Source organism: Nothoprocta perdicaria, unplaced genomic scaffold (genome assembly GCF_003342845.1).
Source record: "Nothoprocta perdicaria isolate Ctin4 unplaced genomic scaffold, notPer1 scaffold_23, whole genome shotgun sequence".
NCBI classification, from domain to species: domain Eukaryota; kingdom Metazoa; phylum Chordata; class Aves; order Tinamiformes; family Tinamidae; genus Nothoprocta; species Nothoprocta perdicaria.
Window position 1 is genome coordinate 5,058,416 of NW_020455455.1, and position 20,425 is coordinate 5,078,840.

The following is a 20,425-nucleotide window of genomic DNA, read 5'->3' on the forward strand; positions in this document are numbered from 1 at the left end:
CGGAGTCCCGGCCCGTTCCAGCCCTGCGCCAGCGCGGCCGCCCGCTCCCGGCGCGCAACCTCCCGCGCTCCCTCCCGGCCACTTCATCCGCCACCTGCCGCCTCCGCCGCGGCTGCGCCCCGGCCCCGCGAGGAGCGCAGCGGCCGCGGGGGGGCTGCGCGGCCCCGCGCGCCCCCCTCCCCGCGCACCTTGTCGAGGCAGTTGACTTTCTCGGTGGGATAGACCACTTTGGCACAGCGGGCGCACGGCGGGTTCATGCTGAGGCTCGCGGCGGGCCGCGGGCGGCGGCGGGGGCTGCGGGGCGGCGGGCGGCGCTGCGCGGGGCTCCCGCGGGCCGATGTCGCATCCCCTGCCGGGGGCGGAGAGGCGGGAGGGGGGTCGTGGGCCGCGGCTGCTGCGCGGCGGGAAGGTCACGGGCGGCGGCTGCGGAGGGAGCGGCGCTCCAGCTGACTGCGGCTCGGCAGCATGTGCGAGTGGGCGGGCGGGGAGCCGCTGCCCGCCCGCCCCCGCCGCCGCCGGTGCCTGCGCGCTGCGCTGCGCTCCCGCGGCCGCGCTCGTGACTCACGGCGCTGCGCAGCCGCCGCCACAGGGAGGGGGGACCTGCCCGCCGCGGGGGCGGCCCTTCCTGGGGGGCACGGGAGGTGCTGTCGCCCCCCCACACACACCTCGGAGGAGCGGGAGGAAGGCTCGCCTTCCTCCTCCCCCCCGCCTTGGCGGAAGCAAGCAGCCCGTTTTGGGCTCAGAAGTGCGCTTTTCATGCAAAACGCCTCCCGCGGAGCTGCAGCGGGCAGCCTGTGTGAGGCGAATAGCTCAGTGTGAATTAGGGCTTGCAGGCAGAGGCAGTTCCCGTCACTGCGGCGCGGGCGCCCTCCCTGCCCGCCGCTCCGCACGCGCCTTGCTCGGCGGGCAGCGTTTTGCGGCGTTCCCGGGCGTTGGGACCGGGACCTCAGCAGCCTCCCGAGACGCTGAAATGGGCAACYCCGAATTGCTGCCAGAACAAAAGATTCAGCTCCTCCGAGCAGGCTTTTGGCATTCATTTTGGGTTTGATCATTAAGTGCTGTGGGAATGATGCAGGGGGGGGAAAAGGACGCATTTTTCCCTAGAGGTGGGCTTGTTTCACCACCTGGAATATAAACCATGCAGAGGGAAGTGCTCAGGTCAGTGCAGTGCAGCCGATTCCGAGGTGGGAGGTTTCTCGGTAGGGTAAGGACAAATTCTGCACATAGTTGAACATTATTAAGTAATCAGAATGCAGCCAGCTAAACTGGAATACTTGGCTGTAATTCTCCCTTAGCAACCCAACTTTTATGCGCCGACTGGTTAAAGGCATAGGGAGAAACATCAGCGTCATTGAAATTAATAATATACGTGATTAAATGAGAAATACCTAATCAGGCTTTAAATATTATATGACAAAAGTTGTAAAGCTTCTTCTGCCTCATCTAGGGCTAAACATCTGGCAAGCAATACAACTCAGAAGGAGAGGCTGGCTCTGCTACAAGCAACAGGAAAGCAGATTTGCAGGCAATTTTGTAAATGCTTGTCCATTCTGAGTGTCTTAGTGCGACAGAAAATGGCAAGCTATTGACCAACTAGGTTTTCATTCCTGAAGTCTGATCCATTTGGGGACTAGCACAGGCCATTCCCAGAATTTAAAAATCATGAATTGGATTTTTTTTTTCTGTTGTTGTTAACCAGATCGTTTTTTGGTCTGGAATCTAAGATTTAACCTCTCAGTGTTCTTCACAGACGTGATAGTTTTGCTCAAATGCCTTCATTTTGCCTTCAACTTATTATTTCCAGTATTCTCCAGGCAGATATAGGTGCATATACGCCCTGCAGTGCAGATGCAGTGAATCTCATCATCTGCTCTGTGTGGACTACACAGATTGCCTAACACTTTCTGCTGGACACTCTGACTAGAGGTAGACAATAGCTTTTATTCAAGGCTCTCCAAATGCCAGGAATCTGAGCATATTGGTAAAGAAACTTGAATAGGTGGTAACTTGACCTTTTCTGCAGGAACTCTCATTTGTGGAGCTAAGATCACTGCTGAATTGAACTAGACGTGCACAGCCATCGAGGAAGCGTTCTGCTAAGGCTAGTGTGGAGAGGGAGTAGCAAGTCTATAACAGGAATTGGCATGGACACCCAGCTAAATTAATCTTAGATAGAGAGCAGGGGATTTATTTTTTGCTTAGCTGAACTGCATTCAACCTGATAGTTTACAAGCGAAAAGGCTTTGTAGCTCATTAGAAATACTTAGAGGCATAGAGCTCCCCCAAAGCACAAAGGCGAAATCTCCAAGAACGAAGCATATTCTTGGAAGTTCTGGTTTATTAAAATCACATTCAGAGCCATCTCCTCAGCATACAGACAAAATTCATTTGCATATTACTCTTAGTCTCCACACTGCAATAAAAATCTCCAATCTTAGAGGGAGGAACCAAAATATAAACGCTAAAAYGAAATAGTAAAATAAATAGGAATATCTGCAATTCTATATTAATTGTTTTGGCAGTATGAAAATATTCCAATATTTATCATTATTTCATGATCATTTAATTAGCTTTTAATAGTTTTTCCCTTAGAACAGAAAAATGTCTGAATAAGAATCTTCATTGCCATAGCACAGAGCTCGTTCCTCGTGAACCACAACTTTTTTCCTTTAGTGCTATTATAATGAAAAGCAGGTTCTTATGTTCTGTACAAATCAGTGGGAAAGAAAAATCCATTTCATCAGCTTTGTAAATCTGGTAAATCTATTTTACCAGACTGTTTCTGAGAAAGCAGTGAATCATTATTCATCATTAGTCTTTTTCCATTCTTATGAGTAGATAATGAAGGAGCGGTAAGGTACAGCAAAGCGAAATACAACCACCCTGCTAGTTCACTAAGCATGGATGGAATAAAACAAGGACTGCTGTCAAGAGGAAAGGGCAAAGATCTTTCATACTAGCTAGAGAGCTGGAGACACAAGTGTGGAGGCTATAGAAGACAGTGGACCTCTAGACAGGCTTAAAAGTGGTCCCCAGCTAGAATTATAAGGCACATCTATGACTTTACACTCAASCTCATTTAACGCATTTCATTGCTGTTTATCTAGCCTAGGTGACTGAAAAGTGGTTGTTTGGCAATGCAGTGCAAATCAGCACTAGCCACAGATATATTCTTTTTTTTTTCAGCTTACCTGTAGTGGTGCAAGTGAGAAAGCCCTTCTTGGGCTGCATAGTTAAAACATTGGAAATATTATGACAGGGTAGCAAGGTGCCTATAAGATTAAAGTTCCTAGTTCTGCAGGGTACTGTTGCAACACTGCAATACTCACTGCATTGCCTATATAACTGAGAAGTTTTCAGTGCTGTTTTCAGTTCATGAATGTAAAGGTACATCCATGGATGTAAAGGAAGATACCTTTACATACACTAGTATGTACATACTTTAGCATTAGTATGTAAAGGTATGCAGCAGAAAAAAAAAAGTATTGAAATGCAGTTTCATACTGAATTTTACCTGAGCCAGAAGAGGTTTTAAACAATTTTGGTAGATAATTACTCACTGTTACTGAAAGTATCTTGAAAGAGGCCACCCATAGAGGTTCATTTCTACTTTCTAGGGGGTTGTGACAGGGAACTGTTTCTCTTCTAAATGTAGCACTTCCCAAAGGTTTCTTGTAGACTTCCTCAACCCTCTCATCCACAAAATAAGCTCCTTATAACCCTAGGGTTAAGATCTGTTGGAGCCACTGAGTGGCCTTTCAAGCATAGCTGGAAGGCAAAGGCAAGTATTGCAGCTTGGCATGTATTTCCCCACTTGTGTGTAAGAGCCCAGAAAAAGAGCTTGCTGCCATGCTGTCAAGCCATGAAARCACTATCTTTCCATCAGAATTTTTCCAAATTTTCACAATATTCTGTCTTTTCACAATATTACGGTTGCACAAAGTCCCACCAACAGAAGGGGACCTCATGTGAGCTTAGTGAGCTTGAAGTGAACMTGTTTTCTTCCATTCCTTCACATGTTTATTTAGTCACATTTTTCTGAAAAAATAAATACACTGAATGTTGTATGTCATGATTAATAATTAGTGCCTCATTTGCTGTGTCATCATCCAGTCATTTTTCTAGAATATCTGTGGCAATATGCTCTTCTACTCAAAATATATGTATAGAAGAAAAATATATGTCCCAGAAGGTGAGACAACTGACATGTTACAATAATGTACTAAAAATACTATCTCAGTGCTGTAACCAGCTCACTAGTTTTGCATACTAGCTCCAGTAATTAACAAATATTGTATGAGATTGAAGTAAGAGGATGGTCTTGTGGTGAAGGCACTGCATGGAGAATTGCTGGTGGAGCCTCTGAGCTCATACTGTACTGCAGTACTGCAATACTGATAAATAATAATAGTGAAAAAGGCTCCATGAAACTCTGTGGCTGTCCTTAATTATGTAGGAAGGGAAGGCATTAAATTTATATTGGTTGGCACAGGAACTGCCAGTCAATTTTTGACCCTTACTGTTTGAGTTTACATTTAACCACATAAAAGAAGAAACTCTCCATAGTTCCACTTCAAATAGGCATAATACAACTTTAATGTGACCTTGTTTAGAACTATCAGGAGAGCTGTTAGAGAAATGTGCTTTTGAATTCTCCATTGTGAAAGAGGAATTTATGCGCTTCACATGCAAGTGTCAGTGGAAATGTGTTTTCAGCTTCAGCCAAAAGTGAATATTTTCATATCAAAGTGAAATAACACCAGCAATGTTTAGAGATTACTATCTTCTGTAATATGATAAAAACAAGACTCTTCAGTGGAATCTCAGTATGTATTGTAAGAATTAGCTTGACATTAAACTAATATTGTAAGGTAGTGCTAGAAGTAAAATGGTTAGCAAATCAAGAGCAATGTTTTTGGTTCTTAGGATCTCCTTTTTTTGTTGGTTTTTTACCCTGGAAACCAARTAAGCCAAATACCATATCCTGCAACAGGCATATCCTCTGCAGATATATGTAAAAGTAATAATAAAGTAGCAGCTTGACTACGGAACTGGCTAAAAGAAGGGGCTTTTCTTCTCTCAGAATTAAGGTTGTAACAGAGCTATACAGAGAGTCTTGTGGATGGCAGTACACTGGCTGGCTTGAGAAGCTGCAATGCCTGCTGAAGTTTTGCTTTTTTAGCAGACATGCAGAGATGGAAGTAGCGGGGCACAGCTAGCAAGCTATAACCACACATCTGCTGTGTGGTGGTAAATTGTGTCTTCTGTGATGCAGGAGGGTGAAAATAGGAGGACTTAAGGGTCAGCAACATATTGTAGCATCAAGACTGGGGTGCCTGAGCACCCTTCCATTAAACTTGCATGGTAGGTAGCATAAGAAGTCACAGGAATGAGCAGTGTGAGCAGGTTCACTTGGAGCACTACGAGCTGGGTTCGTTATCCGCACGAGCTGTGTTGGTCCCAGTGCCTTGGTTCATCCATTTATTCCATCGTTCAGTCTGTAGATGGAGTCAACAAACTCAGAGAGCCAAAGACTGTGATAGCATGGAAAGTAGTCTGAAATCTGGAAGTCCAGTCTATTTTTTGAATGGAATTTCCATATTCAGTGACAATGCTTAGAGGAAATATAAATTATTATTTGTTAATGATTTACAGCTTTATTTTCTTCTCATGTTTTGTATATATTACATTGAATTTGCATTGGAAAATCTTCTACCAGCTCCAAGTTCAACTGTTTTCTCTCCCTTCTTAGTAAGAGTTCGAGAATTCTTACCATGTTTTGCAGGAATGGAAACACAAATTCATTGGAAAGAAATAAGGATTAGGAAAGATTAAAAGTATATTTATTTCATTTGATAAAGGACTAAATTTTCATAACTAAATAACTAATGAAAAGAAATCAGCAGACCCTCAGAGAAGCCGAGTTGAGAAGACTGCCTTCAGTCAACACATCTGCACTGTGTCAAGAATCAAAACTAATTGCTTAATCCCAATTGAAAAGAGATTTTCAAAAATTTTACCACAGCATAGAACCACTCCAGCACAGTGAATGCAAAGGTCTCTGTGATAAAATGTCAACCAGCTACATAACCCAGATATAGGATGATAAAATAATAATTAATTAGTCTGTTTTTTCTAATTTTCACTTTTTATTTGCTACATAGTGYAAAAATATATAGCTTGTTTATGGTTATGAACGTAAAGTGGAAATAAAAGATTACTTGTTTATTGTGGCTATTGTTTACTAGGCTGTTCTTAGCCTAGCAAGAATTTAGCAATTCCTATTAGAATTGTAAACTGAATTTTAAAAACTAATGAGAGACTACTGATAGCCTTGAATAAAAAGGACCACAGTGGCATTATTCATACTCTTGTCTATGCAACTGCTTTCCCATTATTTCCAGAAATAGTAGTTGAGTAGCTTCCTGCCTAAAGAAATAAACACAGTTCATGTYGATGGAACTTGGTCTATAGAGTTTTTTAAAATATGGTTTCCTTTTTTAAACTGAGTAACATAGTGAAATACAGGAAGGGTTGGGCTGTAATTAGTCTGGCTTCTTGAATTTAATGTTCTAAAAGGCTATGTGACCAGTCCAGAGTAAGTAAATATGTTTACTCTGTAAATGGCCTGGAAGTATTACAGGGAATTCACTTTCCTCCACTGCCAAAAGAAACAGCTCTTTCTACCAAAGATATGGAATTATTAACAAGYGAAATCGAGGCCTCAGAGGAAACTTCATTTCCAACCCTCCTAGCAAGATTTTGAAATTACAGCCCTCACAGTGCGACCTGTCAAATCTCGCACATGGAGAGGGAGTCTCACACGTTTGGCTCCCAACTTGCCTCCCCTGCAGCTAGACCCGTATCACACTCATTTGCAGCCTGGTGCCAGGGCTTCTCTTCTGCTCCACAACCTGCCCTTGGGCTGCACTCAGCTGCATGGCTCAGCTGTGGTGCAACCTGCCACGCATCCGCAGGTCGGCAAGAGAGGAGRTGCAGGGCAAGGCAGCCCTACTGGTACTAAAATAAGGAGGGGTTACAAGGRATCCCACAGAGAGATTCCTGGAAATATTAACAGATTCCCAGTAGAGTGAAAAAAAATCTCCTCCTAGTTCAATGTTATCATTTTTCCAGTTTATGTTACTTTTTAGCCCCTTTCTTTTGAATATGTGTACTATGAGCTTCAACTCTGTAAGAAATAAATGACAGGGGATGGTTATAAATATATTCAACTCTTATTAAAAGCTTTTATTAACAAGACAATGACTGATASTCATCTTCGCCCATCAAGAATAAGGTTATCAGTTGCTGCAGCACCACGCCCAGTCTCAAACTTGAAGAAGATACTAAGACAACAGGAGGCATAGAGCGAGGCAGGATTAGGGAATATTCATATTCATCTGTACACCCAGAGATGAACTGCTAAAAACAAAACAAACCTATGGAACAAGTTTCGTAATGCTCATTTCCCAGTTTGATTACTCTAAGGAAGTGGCTGTGRGCTCTGCCTCATGCATAAGGTTTTTAGAACAAAGCTTCAAACAATTGAAGGTTGAGGACAAAAGGCTGATGCAGAGACCTAACCCTCATTTTCACTACATTATGGATTTCCAATGACCAGAAAGGCACCATTTATGACCTACTGCGCTTCCATGGAAAAGTCAGGAATAAGACCTTGGAAGGAAAGTCTCCTCAAGGAACCACGCAGAGTTGTCTTCAACCCTCTTYGAGTGGCCATTGTCATGGTCTACATTACTAGACCCGCAACAGCACCTGATTTCTACCCTCTTCCTACATACAAATCACATGAGGTTGTATGAACTCTAGATGGTGAAATGCATAATTTAATCTTCTGTCTGTTGCGTTCAATATAAATCATCTTGTGCTGTGCATACAAGCACTTTTAGTGCATAAAATTTGCATCACCTCTTAAGTCTAGACACACTGGTTGTATTTTTTCCTCTCTGCAATAGACAACATAAAGAAAAGTAGGTCTGATGAACAAGATTATGAAAAAGATAGAGTGCAAAACTCAAGTGCCTTTTTCTATTCATCAGATCTCTACACTTGGTTATTCACATAAAACTAAAGTAGAATTGAAGGCAAAGTATGTACTCTGCCAGAAATCACCTGAATGCTCAAGGCCTTCAGTAAAATTCTCAGTAATATTGCCTTTGGGTATAGAGGGGTTAGATATGACACAAAAATATAGACATAACATGAGTGACTACAAAAAAAGGATTACTAAACTTTTTTTTTCCTTCTGACTTTAGCTATGTGTCTCCATATATGTTTCCTTCTGACATGTTAGCTATATGTCTCAAGAAGTAAATGAATACTAGCATATCATATAAAKGAATTTTTCTAACATGTAATTAAAGATTTTCAATGTGAAGTTCTCATTTATTCCCTGACAGCTTTCTATGAATTATCTTAAATTGTATCCTAGAAAAAGTAATTATTAYGTGGCGCATTAAACAGAGCAAAAATATGGGCGCACTGCAGAGATACCAGTTAATTCTCCTTTGACTATTGAACCACAAATAAAGAAAAACAGCATTCTTAAATAGTTGCAAAGTTAAGTAGTGGCAAGCAGTAGCTGTTTTGCCATATGAAGGATACAGTTTTGGGAAATTTTCCTTAGAAGCTACCATTTTCCAACTAGTAAAGAGAGATGGAGTGATGTAGAATTACTAGGTTCTCCATGACCCTGAGGGTTTTGCCTTCTGTGCCACAAGGGTCTAGTGGTAGCTGTTACCCTCTAGGGAGGTCGATGTGGAGGTTGAATGTACATGAGGCCACCAGTCCAAGAGAAATGTTGACATAGTTGGCTAGTTTGCTTGAGCTTGATCCAAAACACATTGAAATCAACTGAAAAACTCCCACTAACATCCGTGTATGCRAGATTAGATTTTAAATGCAAGAGATTATTTAATCTGCAGTAAGGAGGAAGCTCTGTGTCAACACAAAAACACTGTAGTTCACTGTGGCACCACACAGCAGTTTTAAATGTCATAAGCTTCTTTYACAGCTCTGATTGCTGCAAGTAGAGATACTGAAACAATCTTAATTATAACTATCATTTTTCTCTTTGTGATAGTTAACTCTTAGATGAGGGAGAGGCCAGTTTTCTAGGGGCTGGGAGGCTCAGAAACTGTTATACAGAGTGAAACTTTGGGGCTGTTTATCTTGAAAAAAAAAAACACTGATAAATAGCTGTAAATCACCCTTAAAGCAGCCTTCAAAGGGTTTGTTAGTAAAACAAAATTTTCACRCAAAGCTTATTAAAGAGTGTAATACTTTGAAAATTGTTCTATGGGAAAAGTTTCAAACAAAACATAGATAGTAGTAGCTTCCCYACTTTGATGTTATGAAAATACTTCAAGGAAAAAAAAGTCAACATGACATTTGCACTTCTATAGTTTACTAAACACTTGCCCCTCCTATCATCATTCGGAAATGTGCCTCACTCGTACTTACAGTCATGGTTTGGACAGTGCCTCCCTCTTCAGCACATAAGCAGGAGGGCATCATTACCTCCTTTTCTAGACTTTTCTGAATTGGTATTTGACAGATTTCCTTTGCTCTGTCTGTATTCCAACTGGCATAAATATTGAGGTCAATGTATAAATATAATTCTGAATAAATGCTAGAGTACATCTAGTCTCCATAAATCCATTTAAATAAGGCTGGATTGCACAGTGGATGAACATTATATCCTATCAGAAAATCCTCATAAGTAAAGCTGAAATTGCACTTACCCGTATCTAAACTGGTATTAGAGCCAATTCCAACAGCAAGCGCATTTTAAGACTGCACCAGTCAGTCACTTAGTCCATAAAATGTTTTTAATTTATACTTTCATACCTGCCTTGTAAACTCTGAACACACTTGCAGTGACAAGGTGACTGATAGGGCTCATCCAATCTATTATGTAATATCATCATATTTAAGAGAACTGTTCTTAAGAGCTAAGAACTTTTAACTATTCAGTGAGTGATCAAGACACTATTTTAAAAAGAAAAAATAAAGTCACAATTCAACAGTAATGATAACGACAAGAGAAAAACTGAACAGAAAGACTGTTCTGAAAAGTTGGTCACATTTAATTTGCTTTCACTTTTTACTTGAAAGTACTTTTTACTTTCAAGTTAAATATGCTTCTCTTATTCAATGTAGTTTTCCTAACACTTAAAATACTCTAAAAAGTTCTTCATGTTGCTAGAAAGGAAGAAAATTAAGAGTCAGTGTTTATTGCACATCTGTAACAGTCATAAAATGAATCCACTTAAAATGATGCTAGATCAGAAAACCCACAAATTATTAAATTATACCAAAAAAAAGTCAAGATACATTGTAACCTAAAAATTACATACAATAATTATCCCATGGAACCTCTCTTTACTCCTTTTCACTCTCTTTTTCATTCTTACTACCTAGCCCGCAAAACTTTGCAAGTGCTACCTGAAACACGAAACAAATGTTACTTTAAGCTACATAATCCACAAAAGATTTATTTTTAACCAAATACATCTTATAGACATAACATATACAGCAATATTGTTAAAAAAGGTTAAGAATAACAGGCAGTAGACTCCAGCAGAAAATCCTACAAGAGATTAGCACATATTAGTTATCAAACAAAAACTAACAATTAGAACTCAGGTGGTTTCCAGCCTTCACAACTACAGAAGATTAAGAAAGACCTAAGCTTGGTAAATTTGAGCTACCTGTGTGAAATTGGCTGTTCTTTTAGCACTAAAAGTAGGTTTCTTTCTTAATCCTGTCAATCTGGACCACCATGGACATCATAAACATCTTATGTCCATATTAATTAATTTAATTAATTCCAAGTTAGCTCTAAACTAAAAAATAATAGTAGTAAGAATAGTGAAGCAGTGGATCAAGGACTGATTAACGTCTTTAAGTACATTTCAGTTGAATTATTTGATTTTATGTTTTCTTCATGTTAACTGTATCATCTAGTTCTAGGTTAGAAGGAAATATTCATCATATTTCATTCACCTTTCTGTTTCTAAGGAGCCAAGAGTAGACCTAGAATTACATCAGAGGAGATCCAAAAGACACATCAGCAGGACAGTAACCTGAGGTGACAAGAAAGAAAAACTGGGCAGAAGCAGGATCCTGCCTTGCAAAATTGAAAATGGCCTTAGACAGTGAGCAATTCTGAAATTTAAGGAAGGAAATTCATGGAGGAAAAAATATCCAAGCTGGAATAAATATTTCAAGTATCTCCTACAATGAATGGGAAAAACATTTACAAGAATATTGTCTTTAAAATGCTTCAACTAATAGTTTAAGAAGCAGTAATGTTTGGGCCTACCAATATAAAGGCAAATGAAATTCAGTCTAAATATTAGACGAGCCTACAATCCAACTGGTCTGTAAACAAGTTGTACAGTAGTTCAGCTAGATTGCTTCCCAATTTTCTAAGTCACCAAAGCAGTAAAGGTATCAGTTATTTGAAAAAAGGACTATCTGCTGGGATTTTGTCATTGTTCTATTTTATTTTATTTTATTATTTTATTTTATTTTATTTTATTTTATTTTATTTTATTTTATTTTATTTTATTTTATTTTATTTTATTTTTTTAAGCTCCATTTTAATTTTAAAGCTCTATTTTAATTTTAAGCTCTATTTTAATTTTAAATGTATATTCACATTTCTGGAAGCTTTATGTAGTATAAAGAGATTCCTTAACTGTATTTTTTTTAGAAAAGATCAAAATCTTTTATTCAGAGAAACAAATCCTCTAAATATTGGGTTTGGTTTGGTTTTCCATTTTAACTATGCTGATCATGTTTACAGTACTCCAGAATCTTTCAGGATTCACTGAAGATAATGAATGGCTGCTTATAATTAAGGTGGGGTTTTTTTTTCTGGAAATAGTTCAATTGTTAAAATTGCAGTTTTACTACTGCCCAGCATTGCTTCAATATACTGCCTCTGTCTCTGTTAACAGTTTTAGTGGCAGATTTAAACACTATTATTTAACGTCTAAAGGATGGCTAAGATTTTGTATTACTCTGAGAGAACACAGAAGGCATTTACCCCCAAAAAATGCTGACGTAAAAGAACATTCATACAGTATACCCTATAYATAAGCAGAACTATTAGTTACAGTGTAATAATGCATGGAAGCTCCATAAAGGAGCTCAAATAAATGTATTTACCTATTCSAAAAATTATGAGTGCTCTCTGGATAAGATGTGCGGAATAACCTAAGAAAAGGGCCATACACTTAAGTAAGCTAACTATTTGCTTAGAATAGGTTGTGTACACATTATATTGGACTTACTGTCTGATTTTATTCTGATATTTAAAGCTTTTTTTCTTAATAAACTAAAATATTGGTTTGGAATTCAGGTGGAAGCAAGGTCGGGGGAAGGTTTGCTGTGTTTGTTTATGGGTATTTTTCTCTCTTTTGTCTGCCTGGAAGAAGCATTAGCTTCATCAGTGAGTGCAGAGCTAGAAGCAATTTATCTAATATGGAAATGCCTCTGCCTAAAATGCAGTAAACACTACAAACCAGTGTTGGCAAAGTAGAACAAAGAAGARCTGACCTTATCCTTTTATTGAACTAGATTACTTCTAAGAAATAAACAGTACAAATCTGGGAAAAGACATTTTCAAAGAAAGAATAATAAATATAGTGAGTACAAAACCAATGCATTATTCCCAGAATTTGAATTGATCAGCCTGTTATCTTCAATCTAGCAAGTACATTTCTCCAGGGAGGTGAAATTGCTGTGGTACATGCTCCAAACAGAATGCTGAATAGACTGCCCAAAGACAGGCTCATAATGTGATATATCATTTTCTCCTGCTATGTTTTCTCCTTCTTATTGAAAGTGTTTGAAAAAATAATGAGATTTAAATAGCTGCCTCATAGAAGCTATATTTTAATAATTCTTAAAATCATTATCTTCTGAATAAAACTGTAAGAAAAAGGATTATCCTTTTCTCGGTATTATTTTGCCACCAGGAAATCTATCTGTGCAAACCTGCAAATTCTGATTGATTTTATGTAATCTCTGTATCACTGTTTTTTTCTGTGTAGACTGAATTATTTGCTAATAGAAACTGTCACATACTACATAGAAGTCATGCTACAGAAATAATCAGGGCTCAAAACTGCGTCTAGGACTATCTTACTCATACAGCGAGTTCACTACACAGGGAAGTTGAGCAGCAGGAAATGAAATATTTAGTGTGCATGGCAAACTGATGGTAAGAAATCATTAGATATTACTAATTCTGAGAAGAGGCTTTATAGATGAAGAAGATAGGGACAGCAGAAGAGGGACGAGAAGGTTACAGCAGGAGAAATTATTTTCTGAATAGCTCTGTCTCCACAACCAGGAGAGAAAAACAACGAGCAGGGGAAATTGAGAGGGCTTGTGGCAGATTCAGAGCAATAGCACCAACACTAATGCAAAATCCCAGTTCTCATAGCAGCTGCATGTGTTCAAAATGTCACCTCTCACGCTGAGAAAATCCCTGTGTCTGACCCTCCTACCAAATCTGTGCGACTACAACAACCAAGCCAAGAAGGCAGTGCCTACATTCTCATGAGTCCAGTCTGCCAGAACAGAACTTGTGCCCTCAAAGGCTGGGAATGGCATCTGAGCAGCCAATAGGTGGAAGAGCAGAGACTACTCGTCAAGATCTGACAAGATGGCTTGACATCAAGGCTTGACTAGATGGTCTCTTGGACAGAAACATTACCACAACAACTTAGATAGTTATAAGAAAGCTTATAAAGCTACAAGAATTCTTTAAAGAAAGTTTTGTTAAATAAAGTTTCTTATTCTTAGACTGACAGCTAGAAGTATATCATAGTCTGGTCACAAAAAGTCAGACAGCATTCATGAATATGATTAGCCCAAGACAATAATACGTGTTGTTTGTCCATTGCCCATCAATGTAATTCAAGGCCTGTTATCTGTGTCTGTTGCCACCTGCTTTGGCAGGATGAACAGTTGTTTCAAATGGAGCATGTCCTGGGAAGGTGTGCCTTGTGTTAGGCAACAATTCTCTAAGCTGTATATAATACAACTAGAAAGGTTATGGAGCTCATTAGTTTCACATTTTAAAGAAAAAGTCAAAAGCTTTACTTTTGAGGAAAGACTTAGATGTCTGCTGTAGATAACGTTCAAATTTTCTTTAAGGGACAAGGAATCTTAAAAATAACGGCCAAAACAAAAATGAGGAAAATGTGAATAAAAGCAAATCAAGAAAGCACTATAATTTTGAGATAGCCCTCGGCTGCAGAAAGAAAATTCATAAAATGCAAAATCACAAAATGTGGCACATCTCAAGGGCACTATGCCCCCAGACTATTACATTTATCTTTGCAGTATGTGCTCATGCTATTTATTGATCCAAATTATATTTTATGAGTTCCCAAACAATTATGAAATCAGAAGACATGAAGTTTCACAGACACTTGGCAGACTGAGACAAAGTGCAAGAAATAGATAAAGACAGAAGAGAAATAAAAAGACAGAATGAGATGATGATAGCAGGACTTATGATATAGTCTCCCCACCCAAGCAGACTGAGTTAAGTTTCTTAGACATYACAGAAAAGGAAAGCTTTGAGAAGAAAAGTTGATTTTATTAATAACTATGGGAACTTCATTTAGGCAAGAGGGAAGGAATGAAGAAGTTTTGTGTGAAAATGTAGCAGGTTGGCTGAAGATGGCAGTAGGTTAATCAGATACAAATACACAGTGGGTAAGAGATGATAGTGTGAGAAAAGATCACAAAGCACTTGGACAGCAAAGACAAGTTGCTCGTTATGCAGCTCGGTAACCAGCTACAGGGATCTGTCATTGAAGCCTCACCTGAGATCTTGCAGGGCAGCTGAAGCGCTACCCTGCTCTCCGGCAGCGCTTTCAGCACTGCCCCACATTGAGCCAACTGTGTAACTTAAGCACTTTCTTTAAAGAGTGCAATTATCCTGGTTGTAATGGTTCACTAGCCTCTGCTTGAGGCACCTCGCTATAGAAGACTTTTTTTTTTTTTAACAGACCCTGAGGAAAATGCTAATAAATTCACAAGAGTGCCTTTAAAAGCATTTCTTTGTTGCTTCAGGTCCATTCTACTTGAATACCAATAATACACTGATATTACATAATTTTAATAACCTGCTTTGAGTAAAACTACTACTATCTTTTTTTTTCCTTTCTGTTGGAGTTCCCAATAGGAATTCAAAATTCCGTTTTTTTCTTTTGGATGCAAACGCACAGGATTCTGTTTCATCAGCCTTGTTAGACTTCAGATGCAATCTCCAATCCACTGGATTTTGGGGGTTTCCTATGCACACTGGGGAAGATGATCTGAAGGACATGGGAGATACAGAGCTGGGCAATTCTCACCAAGCCATGGAAATCCTCCAGAAATGCAATAACATTTAGAAAGTGCCAGAAGAGCAGCTCCACAGCTTGAAGAATGTGTTCCCTTAGCTCCCACAACAGCAGCCTCTTGATCTAAATTATCTCTTTTATCTGCTAAGGTCAATCACTACTCAGGATCCCAAAAGAATTTACCTACAGTCTTTAACATTTACAAATAAGTGTACTTAAAAATCACATTTAGACAAACATATGCATCTTTTTTTCCTATGTACAGAAATATAATATTGATATTTCATCTGCAGAAGTTATTACCACAAGCAGTAAAAAACAGCAGCTTATCATGGCAGAAAAGTTCAGAAAGGAACCAAAAGCCTTTTCCTTGAAATATAAAAGTAGTTCATTTTAAACTGAATCAGTAGAAAATAGATCTAAAATTTTAAATATTTATTCCAAAAATGTATAACTTATGCCATAATAAGTAATACATCTGTTGAGGAAAAAAAAGACATCCTTAAGAGATGTCTTCTTTCATCTGTGTTCACTCTAAATTACTCTGACTGCAAAATAGCTGTAAGTTGAATAGTTGCCCTGAAGCATGCAAATCGCAGTGTTGTACTCTTTAAAAATGCTAAGGACTGTATGTCCTTTGGAATTTAAAGCACAGGGAACCACAATAGCAGAAAGTAGCAATCCAATTGCGAAGTAGCAGCCCTGCTTTTATATTCCTGCCAAATATCCTGTCCGAAACTGGGACATGTGCACGAACAAGGTTAGCTGCTGCTGTAGCCAGGTGATCCCATTCTTGTCGGCTCCTTAAATTCCTTAAAGGGCTTTTCCTCCCCTACCTCTCCCCACCACGGGGACCGGCAGCAGATGCCCTCAATAGTGCACAGAGACTATTGCACAGGCCACAGATGCTTCCGAGTCATTCTAGTTGTAGGTCACACTGAGGTAAAATTCACTAGAAAAGATGACAGAAATGTGCTTTAGTAATACATGGCAATTGCTTGTATATAAACTTACAGCTGGGAAATACTTATACTGTAACTATAATTGAAAAGGCAGTACCTTTATTTTTTGTAAGACAACAGTATTTAAGTAGCATTATTTCATTGATAATATCTTCTATTGAGGCTCCAGATAATAGAAATAGAAATACAATAGAAATGCAATAGAAAGACTTGCTTTCTGTAAAACGAGTTTCTAGCTCTTTAAGTCAGAAATATGTATTTTAAAGATAGAGAAAGCATACAGTAAAAAATATATATTTTATTTTATTTTATTTTATTTTTGGAAGTTCATCTCATGCTCCAGTTCAGGACTTTTGAGTACTATGTACTCAGTAGTACGGGGTAACATCTACATGAATAGCATAAATATAATAGTAAAAGTTGGAACCATGTATGTTTCCTATTCTGAGCTTATCTGCAACTGTTTCCTATTCTGAGCTTATCTGCAATAAAACTTTAGGTCTGAGTCTTCATACTGCAATAGGATCTACTTCTTGTTTATATTTTCAAAGATGATATGTATATCCATAAAGGTACCCAGTTACTGCAAATGACTCATGGAGCACAGCATAAAGATTTGGGAAACCCTGTCTCAGGTTATAGACTATATAATATAATTTTTCTTTGAAAGRTTTGTGATTAGCAATTAAATGAAAGGAAAAAAAAAAGTGTTATTCGCATTACCTGGAGTTTACTATAAAGTGTGAGTTCAACATCACATATTGTGCTAGTTTGACTTCAATAKCAAATTTTACAATTTCAGGGCCTCATAGATAACAAGATTAGCACACATTAATCCCTTAATCCTCTCTCTAATTGCTAYGAAATCTAGAATCATTAACATCTTCAGTCATTTCTCACCAGCTTGTATAATAGCATGTCAGGTTTATCCTGTAGGCCTAAATTGCAGGCACAAACACTGCAAAGTGTGACAGAGCCCAGAGGAGGCGACACTCACTTTTCAGGCAGACATTATGAATATTACATGAGTGTAGTGTAAATCTGTATAAATATAGCATTTGGTTCTAAAACAGTTTATTATGCAGGTAAATCACTTTGTCCAAAAAAACTCAAGACAGAAATGCCCCAAAACTTCTTTTCTTTATAACAAGATTTTCCAGATATACTCATTTTGTTTATCAGCTTCCCYATTGCTCTTCAGCTTCAGAAGAGTGCTGAAAGGTTCTGAGCTTTATTCTGTAATTCTAGCTGTTTTACTAGACATGGCTGAATTACTCAATAAGCAGAGAACAGAGCTAGCTACCTGTGTATAAAATATTTGCTCTATTTAAATGCCCGAGGTTCATCTCATTTGTTCAGTTCACCTAGACGTGAAGATTTCCCAACTGGAAGTACAATTTAAGTTACTGAGGAGGAAAATGAATACTTCAAATATTGATATCTCTTTTTCTTCGGCAGGTGCAGCAGCCTGGAAAAGCGTGCAACAGCCCTGCCCAAGAGAATATATACTTTAAACAAGGCTAGAAAAAAAAAAAGAGTGGAACTTGGTATTTATGTTTGGTGGGTTTTGGTAGGATGAGGGAGCGCTTGCCCTGATTTGGAGATGACCTAGCTGAGGTGTTACATTGCTTTCTCACATCGTTGACTAAGCCAGTGTTATACTGTGAAATTCCAATGCATGATAAGCAAAAGGCACAGTATTGTCAGCCAAGGCAAAAGATTTTAAGATGTAAGAAGATACGCAGGCACAGTTCTTAGACTAGGCCCTTGTTTTTTAAATTGTTTTCAGCATCGAAACCACATAGACAAAATAGATTCTGCACTAAACCTGCATACTCACCATAATATAGYGCACAACAGCGTTACCTGAGCATTTGGGCAGGAAAAAAAGAAAGTGGCAGGGCCCTCTGACAGGCATGATTTAATATAGTTAGTCTTGCTGCCCCAGCTGGTTTAGTTTAAAGGCAGTTCTTTCAACTCTGCGTGGTACCAACAGGTACTCTGCGCTTAAATCATTAGGCTCTGCATCAGCTGATGAGTTCAGGCTCAGAAAAGGGACACTGTGGTCTGTTTTCCACTCCAGAATATCATAAAGCAGTAGAAGGTAATGAGGGAGACTCGGAGGCTTGGTGGTCTGACTCTGCAGAACCAATATACTCCTTTGGACCATCTAGTATCTATAAGGCAACTTCAGTATCTCTCCCTAACAGCTTGCTTGCATGGCATACTGCTAAGCACTGAATCTGGTTTTACTGTGGTATCCTGCTTGCTCCTCTCTCAAAACGGCTATAAGGTTCCCTTTTTTTATTCAGATCACAGTGATCGAATTAATTACTATTTAATTATTACGGAGGAAGAACTTCATCATAGGATATCTTTTTATAAATGCTCATAGCACAAGCAACAAATAAAAAGTAACCAGAATTCACAAGAAATTACTCAGATGTTTTGGGAAGAATCTGAAAATGTAAGATAAGACTGAAAATGAAAGACTGGTCATCCTATAAGCTCCTGCATGTTCCTGGACTTAGTCTGTGATTAAACTCTGATTCTAAGAACATACTTCGCAAAAATCAACTCTATTTTTTAGATACTAATTAATCATGAGGTAAGCAATCTGCCTATGGTCTACACATGTAAAACAYAAGTCATTGTTCATTTTGGCAGTGGCTAATTAATGAAGACACACTACATGCTACTTAGAACACATCTTATCTTAAACACACTTTTAKCAAAAAAAATGTTAAGCCAATACCTTAGTTACAAATATTGAGTGCTTACAAAATACTCAGTGGGCAGCAGTTCCTAAGATGTGCTTCTCTACAATTTCCTGCAGAAGTCAACCTGTGAATATAAGATTTTTGACCTTTTTTTCTAAGCACCTTGAAACTGATCTATACAGACAGTACAGAATTCAATAGGAAATAAAAAGGCTGGTAATGGGCTAGTTTTAAGGGATGTTTCTGAGATCAGTGTCACAGAATAAACGAATGCTAGCAGACTTCTCTTCAGAATTTCTATTTGTTCTTTAATATTGTTCCAAAAAAAAAAAAAAAAAAAGCTGACTTTCTCACCAGTGCCCCTAATTGAGAGCGTTAGCTCCGCAACTGACAGCTCCGGCATGTCTAGAGGTTTCGGAGATTTTAATGCCAGGATTACTGAGGCTGTGATTACTGCTGCAACCACAGGAGTTCATTGCTACTCTATGTTGGACTTAACAAATCTTTTTCAATTACTGTCAGGTGTTTTATTACACTTAGTGCATCTTACMTGAAAATATACTTTAAAATATCATAGAATTCTATCTCTGAGGTCAGTGGAAGCCTCCCCTTTCTCTTCAATACAGATGAGACTGGTCTTATAAAGGCATATTTTCACATACATATCTGTAGAATCAGATATCCAATTTGTAAATGTTTTTATGCTCTGAATGGGAAGTGATTGCAAGCATGAAGCTGTGAGGCAACAGAAGGCTTGAGAGATGTGCACCCCAGGCTCAAACCCAGCTCTGGAGGCAAGGAGAGGATGGAGGTATCACAGATAAGGAAACAACATACAGTGGGCATGGAAGTACATTCCTTAGTCCCAGATACGTTAGATATAAGGAGAGCATACAATGTGCTCCAGCATTGTGGAGGCAGGTAAAGAAATGACAAGAAAATGAAGGAAAATCTGGACATATGGAACATATGGATACTTATGAACATATGGATAGTATTATGGAGAAAAGATACAGAAAAAGCTCTTGTCCATCAAAACTTGGAATTGTTTGAATCATCTCTGTACGGCAGTAAGGCAACTCAAGGYTTAAGCCATAGAATCAGTCGGTGGGCATGAATGTCAAAACACTTAAGAAACAAAATCATGTTGCTTCATCCACAAAATCTTCTCTTAAATCTGCTTTTTTTTATCTAGACTCTTCTCCTGACTGGAAATCAGTAAACAGGATCAGATTAGCCGAACTCTGATTTCCCACAGACYGTCTCAGGAGCTTCCCACTGAAATAGCTGAGACCTCTTTGCAATGCCTCTAATTTTCCTCCATAAAGCCCCCATGGACTTGACTTACATC

General features: G+C 38.9%; 1 protein-coding gene across 1 annotated transcript in view; it reads right to left on the bottom strand.

The window, feature by feature from the left end:
* The window catches only part of LOC112947345 (LIM zinc-binding domain-containing Nebulette), a 231,760-nt gene extending 231,336 nt beyond the window's left edge, over positions 1-424 (bottom strand). Inside the window, exon 1 of the mRNA XM_026039409.1 lies at positions 189-424. Within this exon, the coding sequence (XP_025895194.1) occupies positions 189-257 (69 nt within the window). The 5' untranslated portion in view covers positions 258-424. The remainder of the gene's footprint in view (positions 1-188) is intronic.
* Between the last annotated feature and the right edge of the window lie 20,001 nt (positions 425-20,425).